Source organism: Pantherophis guttatus, chromosome 4 (assembly GCF_059756535.1).
Source record: "Pantherophis guttatus breed Tessera chromosome 4, ASM5975653v1, whole genome shotgun sequence".
NCBI lineage: Eukaryota > Metazoa > Chordata > Lepidosauria > Squamata > Colubridae > Pantherophis > Pantherophis guttatus.
The window spans coordinates 5211531-5227248 of record NC_142066.1 but is presented as its reverse complement, the minus strand read 5'-3'; the positions used below and the strand labels follow the sequence as shown (position 1 = coordinate 5227248).

Here is a 15718-nt window from a genome sequence, read left to right as displayed (position 1 = left end):
TTCCCCTGTCTGCATGCGTGGACTTCAAATCCCAGAATTCCCCAGCCGGCATATGTAGACGTCAACTCCCAGAATTCCCCTGTCAGCATGTGTGGACTTCAACTCCCAGAATTCCCTTGTCAGCATGTGTGGACTTCAACTCCCAGAATTCCCCAGCCAGCATATGTGGACTTCAACTCCCAGAATTCCCCTGTCAGCATATGTGGGCTTCAATTCCCAGAATTCCCCTGTCGGCATGTGTGGACTTCAACTCCCAGAATTCCCCTGTCAGCATATGTGGGCTTCAACTCCCAGAATTCCCCTGTCAGCATATGTGGGCTTCAATTCCCAGAATTCCCCTGTCGGCATGCGTGGACTTCAACTCCCAGAATTCTCCTATCAGCATGTGTGGGCTTCAATTCCCAGAATTCCCCTGTCAGCATATGTGGGCTTCAACTCCCAGAATTCCCCTGTCAGCATATGTGGGCTTCAATTCCCAGAATTCCCCTGTCAGCATATGTGGACTTCAACTCCCAGAATTCCCCTGTCAGCATGTGTGGACTGAATGGAATACCTTGAAACCGGTGAAGTAATTTTCATTAGTTAAATTAGCATTTCTCAGAGCAATGCAAAGTGAGAGCAGCGATCTAAATATACAATATTTCTCAAAACTTTAGGCCACTTTAGAATCGGTGGACTTCAACTCCCAGAATCCTCCAGCCAGATTGCTGGCTCGAGAATTCTGGGAGTTGAAGTCCACTCATGCGAGCTGGGGAATTCTGGGAGTTGAAGTCCATACATGTTGGCTGGGGAATTCTGGGAGTTGAAGTCCACACATGCTGACAGGGGAATTCTGGGAGTTGAAGTCCACACGCCGGCTGGGGAATTCTGGGAATTGAAGTCCATACATGTTGGCTTGGGGAATTCTGGGAGTTGAAGTCCACGCATGCTGACAGGGGAATTCTGGGAGTTGAAGTCCACACGCCGGCTGGGGAATTCTGGGAATTGAAGTCCACACATGCCGGCTAGGGAATTCTGGGAGTTGAAGTCCATACATGCCGGCTGGGGAATTCTGGGAGTTGAAGTCCATACATGTTGGCTGGGGAATTCTGGGAGTTGAAGTCCACACATGCTGACAGGGGAATTCTGGGAGTTGAAGTCCACACGCCGGCTGGGGAATTCTGGGAATTGAAGTCCATACATGTTGGCTTGGGGAATTCTGGGAGTTGAAGTCCACGCATGCTGACAGGGGAATTCTGGGAGTTGAAGTCCACACGCCGGCTGGGGAATTCTGGGAATTGAAGTCCACACATGCCGGCTAGGGAATTCTGGGAGTTGAAGTCCATACACGCTGACAGGGGAATTCTGGGAGCTGAAGCCCACACCGGCTGGGTGGGGAATTCTGGGAGTTGAAGTCCACATCCAGCCAAGTTTGAAAAACAATGAACTAAGGGTTATTAAAAATCCTTGTGCATTCTTCAATTATAAATTCAGGAAGGAAACCCATTTCGGCTCAATAATATCATAATGTTGACAGATAATGTCAACACGCCTCACTATAAATTGGGTTTTTTAATTAAGTCTCTGTTCACACAATATATTTAAGGGGGTTGCAGAATTAGCTTCCAAGCTGGGCGTCAAAACACACCTTGAGCCAGAAATAATGCAACTGTCTGGACTGGATCCTGCGTTGAGACAGAAAAATACAGACTACAAGTTGTCCTCGACCTTCAACAATTCATTTAGTGACCGTTTGAAGTTACAACACCACTGGAAAAAAAATGACCTATGACAGTGATGGCTAACCTTTTTGCCACTGCGTGCCAAAAGTGGGGGAAGCTGGGGGGTGTCGGGCGTACGCGTGCCCACATCCATAATTCTATGCGCCCCGCCCCCACACGTGTGCGTGACCCCCCCGCGCTTCCCCTGCTTTTGGCATGTGATGGCCCAGTGGGCCCGAAAGGCTTGTTTTTCACCCTCCCCAGGCTCCAGAGCCTTTCTAGGAGCCTGAGGAGGGCGAAAACTGCCTTCCCCACCCCCACAGAGGCCCTCCAGAGGCCGGAAATGACCTGCTTGCCGACTTCCAGTGGGCCCAGAAGGCCCAAAAATCAGCTGACTGGCGTGCACATGTGCACCAGAGCTGAGCTCGCATGCTCACCAATATGGTTCTGTTCGCCATCACGGACCTAGGACCTTTTTTCACTTACGACCACTGTAACACTCTTGGGAGGGTCATGTGATCAAAATTCAGGCGCTTGGCAACTCATAGTTACGACGGTCGCAATTTTCCCAGGGTCTCAGGATCCCCGTTTGCGACCTTCTGACAAGCAAAAATCAACGGGGAAGCCAATTCACTTAACGACCGTGTTCCTAACACGACCACCGTGGCAAGAAAGGTCATTTCTGGATTCTAGAATATCTCAAAGACTTCATACGGACACCAGTGGCCTGTATTCAGCCGGTTCTATCCGGTTCGTGTGAACCGGTAGGGGCGACTGCGGGATGCCCCGCCCACTCGCGCGGACGTCCTGCCGTCCCATTTTTCCACGTTTTCGAGGCTCCTCGCGCGCACACACGTTTGCGAACCGGTAGGGAAGGTAAGTGAATAACACCCCTGACGGACACCCAACATCCAAAATGTCGTTAAAAAAAGCACGACAGAGAATGTTCTCCCTGCGCCAACTCAGAAAGCTCGGGCGGCCCAAGGAGCTGCTGATCCAGTTCGGCGGAGGAACGACTGAGTCTGTCATTTGCACCTCTTGTAACCGTCTGGTTTGGCACTGCAACCAAACAAGACGGACACAGACTTCGACGGATTGTTAGGACCGCAGGAAAAAAACCATTGAGGACCTTGTATATTCTGCGGGTTAGAAAGAGGGCTGTGAAAAATATCTACTACAGACCCCTCGCATCCTAGACCTAAACGGTTACAACTTCTTCCCTCGAGACGAGGCGATAGGGCATCGCACGCCGAAAACAACTAGACGCAAGGACAGTTTCTCCTCCCCCGTGCCATCACTCTGCTAAACAACTTGTTCCCACAACATTGAGAAACTACCTACTATGTTAATATTGTCCTTCTCCTCTTTCCTATGACCTCTTTCCTTCTCTTCTTAGGACTACAACTCTGTGGCTTGTAGCTTACGATTGCTATTGTTTTATGGAGTATCCTCGTATGATTTATATTGATTGCTTATTCGGTCTCCTATGACTATCACTTATGATTTATGATGAATGTATTTGATGATGATGACGATCACGATTTATCACTTGTTGCTTGTATGTACACTGAGAGTTTATGCACCGGAGACAAATTTCTTATGTGTCTATTCTATTCTATTCTATTCTATTCTATTCTATTCTATTCTATTCTATTCTATTCTATTCTATTCTATTCTATTCTATTCTATTCTGTATGGTGTATTCTATTCTATTCTGTATTGTATATTCTATTCTTTATTGTATATTCTATTCTTCTCTGTATTGTGTATTCTATTCTATATTGTGTATTCTATTCTATTCTATATTGTGTATCCTATCCTATCCTATATTGTGTATTCTATTCTGTATTGTATTCTATTCTATTCTGTATTGTATATTCTATTCTATATTATGTATTCTATTCTATTCTATTATTCAGTTCAATTCAATTCTTTTATTCTATTCTATTGTTTTATTCTATTCTATTCTTCTGTTCTATTCTATTCTATTCTATTCTGTATTGTGTATTCTATTCTATTCTATAATTCTATTCAATTATTTTATTTTATTCTATTCTATTCTATTCTATTCTATTCTATTGTTTTATTCTATTCTATTGTTTTATTCTATTCTATTCTATTCTTCAATTCAATTCAATTCTTTTATTCTATTCTATTGTTTTATTCTATTCTATTCTATTCTTCTGTTCTATTCTATTCTATTCTATTCTGTATTGTGTATTCTATTCTATTCTATTTAATTCTTTTATTCTATTCTATTCTGTATTGTCTATTCTATTCTATTCTATTCTATTTAATTCTTTTATTCTATTCTATTCTATTCTGTATTGTCTGTTCTATTCTATTCTATTCTATTCTATTCTATTCTACTCTATTCTATTCTTCTATTCTATTCTGTATTGTCTGTTCTATTCTACTCTGTATTGTGTATTGTGTATTGTGTATTCTATTCTATTCTGTATTGTCTATTCTATTCTATTCTTCAATTCAATTCTTTTATTCTATTCTATTGTTTTATTCTATTCTATTCTATTCTATTCTATTATTCTATTCGATTCTATTCGATTTGATTCCGATATCATTTCTTCTTATAGCTGTTGCTTGTATCTTATGATTTATATCACAACTAGTCCGTGATTTACAACAGTTCATTTAGTAACCGTTCAAAGTTACAATGCCCCTGAAAATAATGACTTCGGATCGTTTTTCACACTTACGACCGTTGAAGCATCCCCATGGTTATGCGGTTTACATTCGGAGACTTGACAACTGACTCCCATTTATGATGGTCGTAACTATCCCGGAGTCATGTGATCTCCTTTTGCGACCATCTGACAAGCCAAGTCAATGGCGAAACCAGATTCACTTAACAACGGTCTTACTAACTTAACGACTGCAGCAATTTCCTTAACAAACCTGATAAGAAAAGTTGTAAAACGGAGCAAACTCACTGAACCCATTTCTCACTTGACGACATAAATTTCGGGCTCAATTGCGGTCGTAAGTTGAGGTCTACCTGTAATTGTTTTATGGCATATCCTAGTATGATTTATACTAATTGCTTATTTAGTATCCGATGACTATCGCTTATGATTTATGACGAATGTCTTTTACGATGATGATGATCATGGTTTTTTGCTCGTTGCTTGCATGCACAGTGAGAGCTTATGCACCGGAGACAAATTCCTCCTGTGTCCAATCACACAGGTGGCCAATAAAGAATTCTAATATCACCGTTTTCCCATTGGGAAAAGAAAATAGGAGGTCCCTTCCTGTTGGGGGGGGGGTTTAAGAAGATCGGGAAATCCACGGATCATCTGCAGATGTTCTCCTCAAATTTCCTCGCCACCAACTCACCGACATTGCTCATCTCCGGCACAGTGGCATGATAGGGCCCCTGAAGGAAGACGGGTGGATTGTCATTAATGTCCTGGACTTTGATAATGAACTCAGAGGGGGGCTCCAGAGGCCGATTGGATGCCCGATCCACCGCTTGGGCCAGTAACGTGTACTGTGCCTTCTCCTCTCGATCCAACGTCTTGGTGACATGGATGTTGCCCGTCTTCTCATCGATGACGAAGACCGTGCCGGCCCCTTCTCCGGTCAAGACATACTTGATACGACCCTCCCCATGATCCACGTCCGTGTGCAACTGCCAAAAAAAGAAGAAGGAAGAAGACGTACAAGTATGGAAGTTGGCCAACAGGATCTATAGAGTAAGATCTGGTGGGCCAATCTTCTTGAGATGAACACAGAATAATAGGGTGAGAAGGGACCTTGGTAGTCTTCTAGTCCAATTCCCTGCTCAAGGAGGATAACCTATACTACTATGGACAAATAGGTGTCCAATTACCATGTTTCCCCAAAAATAAGACCCTGTAGTTATATTTTTTTGAACCCTGAAATAAGTCCTTGGCCTTATTGCCATGCACCCAAAAGCCCGATTGGGTTTATTATCAGGGGATGTCTTATTTTGGGGGAAATAGGGTACTTAGAATAGCAGAAGTTGGAAGGGACCTTGGAGATCTTCTAGTCCAACCCCTGCCAGGCAGGAAACCATTTCGGACAAATGGTTATCCAACCTCTTCTTAAAAACTTCCAGTGTTGGAGCATTTACAACTTCTGGAGGCAACTTTTTCCGCTGATCAATTGTTCGTTTATGAAATTTCTCCTTAGTTCTAAGATGCTTCTCTCCTTGATGAGTTTCCACCCGTTGCTTCTTGTCCTGCCCTCAGGTGCTTTGGAGAATAGCTTGACTCCCTCTTCTTTGTGGCAACCCTTGAGATATCGGACCACTGCTATTCATGTCTCCCCTAGTCCTTCTTTTCATCAGACTAGACATACCCAATTCCTGCAACCGTTCTTCATAGGTTTTAGCCTCCAGTCCCCTTGTCATCTTCGTTGCTCTTCTTCTGCACTCTTTCTCGAGTCTCAACATCTTTTTTACATCATACTTCTTGAAAACCTCCAACTTCTGAAGGCAACCTGTTCCACTAATTTAATTGTTCTCATAATCAGGGAGATTTCTCCTTAGTTCTCGATTGGGTCTCCAGTCCTTTCAAGCTGAGGACTTCCTATGACTTGAAGTTACAAAGGACCACATAAAAGAAGGCTCAGCCCAAACTCAAGGACTCCAAGGTAGAAGAAGCAGTTGGGACTCAAGAGAAGTAGAGTCGAGATCGTGTGAAGTGTTATTATACCATCTTATGATGGTTGGGTTAAGACCATTCTTGGAATATGGCATCCAGTTTTGGCCACCCCTATATAAAAAAGATGTGGAGACTCTAGAAAGAGTGCAGAGAAGAGCAACAAAGATGATGAGGGGACTGGCGGCTAAAACATATGAAGAACGGTTGCAGAAATTGGGTGTTCTGTCCCGAACCACACGCACACACACCAACAGATGTTCAAGAGTTAAAGACCAAACCAGCCGGCAAAATCCTTTTCCTTATGATAACGGAACTTGGCAACAACCTAGTGGCTGCCTGCCAAGAGTTTATTATTTACGAAGAGGAGAGATAACTTCTCCCCACTCCTGGTACATCAAAAGAAACAGCTCAATAATTACGGAGTCAATCAAGTCCAGAGATAATCCAGCAAAGTCTATAGCAAAAAGTCCGGCAATGCAGAATGGCGTGGAAGTTTTCAGCCTTGTTCGTCACAAGGTTTGACTGGTCACCACGCTCCCTTTTATATCCTGTGGGGTGTGGTCCAGTGACTCAGCCTAATCTCGGGCACGCCTTTTCTTCTGTTGCGCGCGCTTATCTCTGCGACGCTGGCGTGGATCCAGCCAAGACTCATTACCCTCATCACTGTCCATCTGTGGCTACGTGGACATGCTTGGCCCCGGCCCTATCTCTTGCCCTTCGGCGGACACTGAAGGCATTGCCAGAGAGGAGGGTCCTGGAGAGGGAGGCCTTGCCAACTCCTCTCCTTCACTCTCGGAGTCCTCTCCTGCCGATGACACAGGCTCAGGTAACGGAGCCACAACACTGGGTATGTCTAGTCTAATGAAAAGAAGGACTAGTAGTGACATGCTAACAGTGTTCAAGTAACTCAGGGGTTGCCCCAAAGAAGAGGGGGTCAACCCAGGAGTGCTATTCAACAGCTATTCCAGACAAAAGCCGTCGCCGCTGCAGCCACCGGCCAAGAAAAGCCATCGCAATGCCAGGCTTTCCAATCCGACACCGCCACCCCCCCAGGCCTGCTTATGCAGCCCCCAGATCAGAGGTGAAATCCAGCAGGTTCTGGCGAACCGGTAGCGGAAAAATTTTGAGTAGTTCGGAGAACCGGTAGCAGAAATGTTGAGTAGTTCGGAGAACCGGCAAATACCACCTGTGGCTGGCCCCAGAGTAGGGTGGGAATGGAGATTTGGCAGTATCCTTCCCTTGCCACGCCCACCAAGCCACACCCACAGAACTGGTACCATTTTCCCCAAAATAAGACACCCCCTGATAATAAGCCCAATCGGGCTTTTGAGCGCGTGGCAATAAGGCCAAGCACTTATTTCAGGGTTCAAAAAAAATATTAAGACAGGGTCTTATTTTCGGGGAAACACGGTAGTAAAAAAAAAAAAATTGAATTCCACCATTGGGTCAACCTATTCTCCAAAGCACCAGAAGGCAGGACAAGAAACAACGGATGGAAATTAAGGAGCAGGGGAGACATGATAGCCGTCTTCCAATATTTGAGGGGCTGCCACAGAGAGGAGGGGAGACTCAAGCTATTTTCCAAGGTACCCGAAGGCCAGACCAAGGAATAATGGATGGAAACTGATCAAGGAGAGATTCAACCTGGAAATAAGGAGACATTTTCTGATCGTGAGAACAATCCACCCATGGAACGGAAGTTGCCTTCGGAAGTTGTGGGAGCTTCATCGCTTCAAGAAGAGATTGGACGGCCATTTGTTGTGTAGGGTCTCCTGCTATTCCAGAGTTGCTATTCCAACTCTGTTAGCAATAGCAATAGCACTTAGACTTATATACTGCTTCATAGCGCTTTTTATAGCCCTCTCTACACGGTTTACAGAGTCAGCCTCTCGCCCCCAACAATCTGGGTCCTCGTTTTACCCACCTCGGAAGGATGGAAGGCTGAGTCAACCTTGAGCCTGGTGAGATTGGAACTGCCGAACGGCAGCTAGCAGTCAGCTGAAGTAGCCTGCAGGGCTGCACTCTAACCGCTGCGCCACCTCGGCTCTGAATCTTAATTAATCTGAATTAATTAAAGGAGAGAAGCCAGCTTTAAGGAGAAATTTCCTGACAGTGAGAAACAATAAATCAGTGGAACATGTTGTGGCTCCGTTGCCTGAGCCTGGGCTATCGACAGATGCAGACTCTGAGAGTGAGGGAGAGGAGTTGGCAAGGCCTCCCTCTCCAGGACCCTCCTCTCTGACAATGCCTCCGGAGAGGACACCGAAGGCCAAGAGATAGGCCCAGAGCCAAGCAAGTCTCCGCAGCCAGAGGTGGAACGCGACGAAGGAGATAAGTGCTGGCTGGATCCTCTACAGCGGCGCAGGGAGAAGCGTGCGCAGCAGAGGGGAAGGCGTGCCAGAGATTAGCTGAGTCACTGGACCACACCCCACAGGGTATAAATGTGGGTGTGGTGGCCAGTTCAGTTTGTGAGGAGCAAAAACTAGAAATAATCCATGATCTCTGCGTTACTGGACTTCTGCCTGCCTTGTCGGACTGCATTTGGACTAATCCTTGTATTGCTGACACTTTGCCTGCTTTATCGGAATGCTTGCAGTCTAATCTTTGTTTTGTGTGAGTAAAGTCTGAATTGGCAGCTAGCCACTGGGTTGCTGCCAGCTTTATCTTCAAAGACTTTGTCGTGTGGCTTATTAACTCCGGGCCGTCTTTGGGGGTGCGTGTGTGGGACGGGGACAGAACAGAACAACCTGCCACCAGAAATTGTGGGTGCACCAACACTGGAGGTTTTTAAGAAGGGATTAGACAACCATTTGTCTGAAACGGTATAGGGCAGAGGTCTGCAACCTTAAACACTCAAAGAGCCATTTGGATCCGTTTCCCACAGGAAAAAAAAAACACTGGGAGCCACAAAACCTGAGTGGGCATGGCCAAACTCCACGTCACTCACTTCCACCAGTCAAATGACCCCCCCCCAGCCACGCCTACCCAGCCGGTCATCAGGGCAGAGAACTAGTTGTTAAAAAACACCAGGAACCACAAAACCCTTTTGACTCTCCCTCCCTCCCCCCTCTCTCCCCACTCTCTCTGTATCTCTCTATGTCTCTCTCTCTCTCCCCCTCTCTCTGTATCTCTCTATGTCTCTCTCTCTCTGTATCTCTCTATGTCTCTCTCTCTCTCTCCCCCTCTCTCTGTATCTCTCTGTCTCTGCCCCGGCCACTTCTCCATCCCCCGCCGTCGCCCTTAGCTTCTCAGGCCAGGTGAGGAATGACTGGGAGGGGAGGGTGAGGGGCGGGGCCAGCCAGTGGTGGGATCACCCAATAGGGAGCCACAGCAGAGGGCCCAAAGAGCCGCATGCAGCTCTGGAGCCGCAGGTTGCTGACACCCAGTATAGGGTTTCCTGCTTAAGCAGGAGGTAGGACTAGATGACCTCCAAAGTCCCTTCCAACTCTGTTATTCTGTTAAGACATTAGGTGTAAGTGTATTCTTTTCCGTTTATTCTGCCTGCCAATCACTTGGCCAATCATTGTTCAGTATTAAATTGCCCACGAAGGCCGACAACTGCCTTGTTGTAATGAATTCCCAGCGCAAGCAAGATCTGACCTCAGGATTTCTTGACCAAGAACTAGTTTGAATTAAGACTGTCTATTATATATATATTTTTACTGTATTCAGCATGCAATTAGTGGACCGTTTATTGATTCTGAGCCGGCCTTTGACTGAATGCGGAATTTTAAACATTACCTTCCCCCTCCCCCGGGAGGATAATTCCAGGAAGATAACAACACGATGAGAAGTTTGGGAAAGTTTGCATTAATTTCTAAAAATGCAAGATCGGAGGCCGTGGTAGAATTGACCGGGAGAATTTGAGAGAAGGAAAGAGCAAGAAGAAAGAATCTCCAAGAAGGAAAAACTTCAGAGGTGGGATTCAGCCGGTTCGGACTGGTTCAAGCGTACCGGTAATGGAAATCGCAGGTGGGCTCGCCCACCCACCCCGGCTCTATGCCGTCCTATTTAGGCACGTTTTTGAGGCTGGGCACATGTGTAGAAGGCACGTGTGTGAGCAAAGTGTACATGTTGAAGGCCGGGCGCATGCACGAAGCGAGTGTGTGCGTGGCGAACCGGTGGTAACAAAATGTGAAACCCACCGCTGAGAAACTTCCAGAAGGACTTGAATCCAGACTCCTAAAAGGGGGGAGTCAAACCTGGGAAGAAGTTTCCAGAAAACAAGGATACCTCAAAACTATGAATTCTATGTCTCCCCCTCAACCGTGGAGGATTCAGGACTCACCCTTCCGATGAGGACAGGTTCGGGACCAGAATATTCCTCAATGACGAAGAACTGGTTCCACACCCAACTGCGACGGGTCCTGAAAAGAGGTCGCTCCCAACGTTGAGACAGGTTTCCTCGGAAGGATCCGGTCTTGGCTCCCTGGTTGGGGGGCGCCAGACGGCCGGCGCAACCACATCCTCCCAGCCAAGCGAGGAGAAGCTGCAGGAAGCTGACCATGGCTCGTCCCTCAGGTTCAGTCTTCTCGCAACAGGATATTCAGTTCTTCTGCATGGCCCATGAGGCTCGGTTACCCCATCTGGGGGGGGATCTGGACACAAGGAAGAAGACTGGAGATCAAACATGGCTCCCAACACATGATCAATCCTCGGAAGAACCCACTAGCAGAACATGTAGGCGGCTTTGGGTTTCCATGTCTCCAGCCCTACATGTCTTGTGATCAGATTTAACTGAAGGACCGTCTTTAATTGACGACATCTATCTGACCCAACAGAGCAAGGAAGCAAGGAACATTATCAGTGGTGGGATTCAGCCGGTTTGCACCGGTTCGGGAGAACCGATTGTTAAATTACCCACCCACCTGGATCCTGGGTGCTGCGCTGCAATGGAGAAACGGGCAACGGAGCAGCCAGCGCAAGGGAAGGAGAAGGCCGCCTCCCCTTTTTTCTCCATGCTCCTCCTCCTCCTTCACTTGTGCCGGCCGCTCCATTGCCCATTTCTCCATTGCAGTGCCCAGGATCCACTTTGATCATGTATGTGTGTGTGTAATTTAACAACCGGTTCGCCCAGGGTCAGGTTGGCTGTTGCGGGAGGCTCGTCCCGTATGTGCAGCGGAGCTGGTGGATGGGGATGGGCCACACCTCCCACGACAGCCAACCTGACCCTGGGAGAACCGGTTGTTAAATTATTTGAATCCCCACCACTGGCCATTATGGGTCCTTCTTGATAAGGAAGTCCCTCTCGGGCAGGGGTCTCGGCAACTTTAAGACTCGTGGACTTCAACGAGTCGAAGTCCACAAAAGGTTGCCAGGGTTAGAGAGGCCTGGTCTAGTGGGACCAAGGAGAAGGGCCTTCTCTGCGGTGGTTCCCTCCTTGGGGAACATCAACTTTGCAGAAATAAGATTGGCCTCCATCTTGACACTCTCTTGAAAGGCCCCAAAGTCCTGGTTTTGCCCATGGGCCTGGAGACCCAAAGTAGTATGGGGCCCAAATCAAGATGTTGGTTTGTTTGTTGTTACCGATGAGGTGGGAATTTTATTGGGGTTTATATTGGGGTTTTATTTCTGTAAGCCTCCTGAGCTGGGCAGCCCTATAAACTTTCTGCAGAAATAAATACCCCTGTGTCCCCGAAAATAAGACATCCCCTGATAATAAGCCCAATCGGGCTTTTGAGTCTAAAATAAGCCTCCCCCCGAAAATAAGCCCTCCCCGAAAATATTTAACCACAGAGCTGGAAATCAGGTAAGACGGCAAGAGGAGCCCGATCTTGCTCCACGCGCCCCAAAATAATAAGTCATCCCCGAAAATGCCAAGCGCTTATTTCGGGGTTCAAAAAAATATAAGACAGGGTCTTATTTTCAGGGAAACAAGGTATTTGCGTTGCAAATGGACGCAACCATTAAAAGCATCTTCGGATTCTGTGGTTGGCATGAATCACAAGATCACATCCCAAGCGCCGAGCGTGTCTCTCTCCACATATGTGTTCCTGCTCGACGCCTGAACTCCTCTCCTCCTGCAACCGTGGGCCTCAGCTGCTTCTCCTAAAATTGAGGGGCCCTGATGAGGTAATTTCCATCCAGATTGATTTTCCCAGAAGTTGGCACTCCTCTAGCCAGATGGATCCCTGAAACATTTCCCCTGTTTTTTCTTTTCCAGCTGATGACTCGGGGCGAGGCCCCTGTTCTCTCTCCGAAAGGTTGCAACCGAGAGCCTTTGGTTCTGGATTAGCATCCAGCAAGGTTCTGGATGCCCAACAGAAAAATAGAACGGTGATAGATAGATGACAGATGACGCACAGAGAGGGAGGGAGGGAGAGACGGAGGGAGGGAGAAAGAAGGATGGACGGATGGATGGATGGAGATACACATACTGTATATAGAAAGAAAGAGACAGGAAAAAATGGATGAAGATAGATGGTAGACTGGATGGATGGATGGATATGTGGATGTGGATGGATGGATGGATGAATGAATGGAAAGATATATATATAGAGAGACAGAGAATGTCGAGAGAGAGAATGGATCGAGGGATAGATGCATGGAGATAAGATAGATAGATAGATAGATAGATAGATAGATAGATAGATAGATAGATGATAGATGACAGATGATACAGAGAGAGAGAGAGGGAGGGAGAGAGAAGGAAGGATGGACGGACAGATGGATGGATGGATGGAGATACACATACTGTATATAGAAAGAAAGAGACAGAAAAAATGGATGAAGATAGATGGTAGACTGGATGGATGGATGGAGGAAGGGATGGATGGATGGATATGTGGATGAATATGTGGATGTGGATGGATGAATGGAAAGATATAGAGAGAGAGACAGAGAATGACGAGAGAGAGAATGGATCGAGGGATAGATGCATGGAGATAGATATAAGATAGATAGATAGATAGATAGATAGGTAGATAGATAGATAGATAGATGATAGATAGATAGATAGATAGATAGATAGATAGATAGATGATAGATAGATAGATGACAGATGATACAGAGAGAGAGGGAGGGAGAGAGAAGGACGGACGGACAGACGGATGGATGGATGGAGATATATATACTGTATATAGAAAGAAAGAGACAGAAAAAATGGATGAAGATAGATGGTAGACTGGATGGATGGATGGATGGATGGATATGTGGATGAATATGTGGATGTGGATGAATGAATGAATGGAAAGATATATATATAGAGAGAGAGAATGACGAGAGAGAATGGATAGAAGGATAGATGCATGGAGATAGATGTAAGATAGATAGATAGATAGATGATAGATAGATGACAGATGATACAGAGAGAGAGAGGAATGGAGAGAGAAGGACGGACGGACAGACGGATGGATGGATGGAGATACACATACTGTATATAGAAAGAAAGAGACAGAAAAAATGGATGAAGATAGATGATAGACTGGATGGATGGATGGATGGAAAGATATATATAGAGAGAGACAGAGAATGACAAGAGAGAGAATGGATAGAGAGATAGATGCATGGAGCTGGATATAAAATAAATAGATAGATAGATAGATAGATAGATAGATAGATAGATAGATAGATAGATAGATGACAGATGATACAGAGAGGGAGGGAGGGAGAGAGAAGGACGGACGGACAGACAGATGGATGGATGGAGATATACATAGTGTATATAGAAAGAAAGACAGAAAAAATGTATGAAGATAGATGATAGACTGGATGGATGGATGGATATATACATACTGTATAGAACGAGAAAGAGACAGAAAGAGAATGTATGAAGATAGATATAGATAGGTAGACAGGTGATATGGATAGATGATAGATAAATTGGATGGATGGATATGTGGATGTGGATGGATGGAGGGATGGAAAGATATATATATATATATAGAGAGAGAGAGAGAGAGAATGAAGAGAGAGAGAATAGAGGGATAGATGCATGGATGGACGGAGATAGATATAAGATAGATGATAGATAGATAGATAGATAGATAGATAGATAGATAGATAGATAGATGATAGATAAGTAGGTAGATAGATGGATGGATGGATGGATGGATGGATGGATGGATGGGTGGGTGGGTGGGCGGTCGGTCGGGCAGGCAGGCAGGCAGACACAATAGATATAATAGATGTAGAGATTGATACAATGGATGGATGGATGGATGGATGCAGATAGATGATAGACAGACAGACTGACAGACAGAGACCCTACATCACCCTGGAACAGACCAGATCTCATTGTACTCAAAACAGAGAGGTATACGTGTTAAAATTTTTTAAAACTTTTCATACTTTTGTGTATATTTGTTGATTTTAAACAGTCGCTTGGTTGGTTGTTGTTGTAGGGAGCTGCCCTGAGTCCTTGGAGATAGGGCGACATACAAATTTTATAAATAAATAAATAAATAAATAAATAAATAATGGCTGAATATCAGAATTACTGTACCCAGGGAAAACTGGGGGTGGCGATGCTATTCGACTGCATTTGAAATGCCAATTTAATCCATATATAAATCCCTGGCTGAGGGCTTGGAAAGCACCGAACCCTAAGCCTCCGTCCGATGCGTGTCGATATTTGGCGCTGCCTTAAAACCATCGAATGAAGCGACGAGAGAGACCGACGTTCCTCCACCACCTCAGCGACTTTAAGCGGGACGGACTCCAACTCCCAGAATGCCCCAGCCAGCACGCTCCCAAGCACAGACACCCCTCCACAACGTACTGACCGGGGGAATTCTGGGAGCTGAAGTCCACAGACATCTTATTTATATACATTGCTGCTTAGATGAACTCAGACATCTCTCACTAGAAGCCTCCCTCGTTCTCCCTCCTTTCCAAAGCCCAACGTAAACCGCCTGACCACAAAGCCACCAGTCCTCATTGAGGCCCTGCCTCGCAACCCTCCCCAGCTGGCCTGAATCCTGACCCCCCCCCCACTACCCCTGTCCCCGCGCCCAGCTTCTGACCCTCCACGGATCTCAATCCAAAGATTTGTGAATCTTTTCTTTCCTTTTTTTTCCTCCTCCTCTTCCTCCCCCTCCTCACACCCTGTTCCCCCCCACTTTATGCGTCCACAGAGACCTCTGATGTGCCCCCCCGCTTTGCCCACCTGTCCATCACCCGCCCGTTCCACCGGGGCCCCTTTCGCTATTCATCCAAGCCGCTGTCTGCGCACCTGCCTATCCATCCATCCGTCCGTCCGTTAGTGAGGATTATTTATCTCTCCCTCCGGCCCGTCTGTCCGTCTCTTGGCCCCCCCCTTTCTCACCTTGCAACCCCCCCCTTCCCACAACCCCTCCCCAACCTCGCCTGCCTGTGCATTCATGTCAGGTTTCCCCCCCCACACACCTCCCCTTCGCCCAGCTGTCCTGC

The 15718-nt window shown here is 46.4% G+C and overlaps 1 protein-coding gene across 1 annotated transcript in view; it reads right to left on the bottom strand.

Moving 5' to 3' along the window:
• The window catches only part of CDH24 (cadherin 24), a 48133-nt gene that overhangs the window by 19197 nt on the left and 13218 nt on the right, over positions 1–15718 (bottom strand). The window contains exons 2-3 of the mRNA XM_087891697.1: positions 10638–10947; positions 5058–5352 (exon numbers count right to left, since the gene is read on the bottom strand). Coding sequence (XP_087747823.1) covers positions 5058–5352; positions 10638–10856 — 514 coding nt within the window. The 5' untranslated portion in view covers positions 10857–10947. The remainder of the gene's footprint in view (positions 1–5057; positions 5353–10637; positions 10948–15718) is intronic.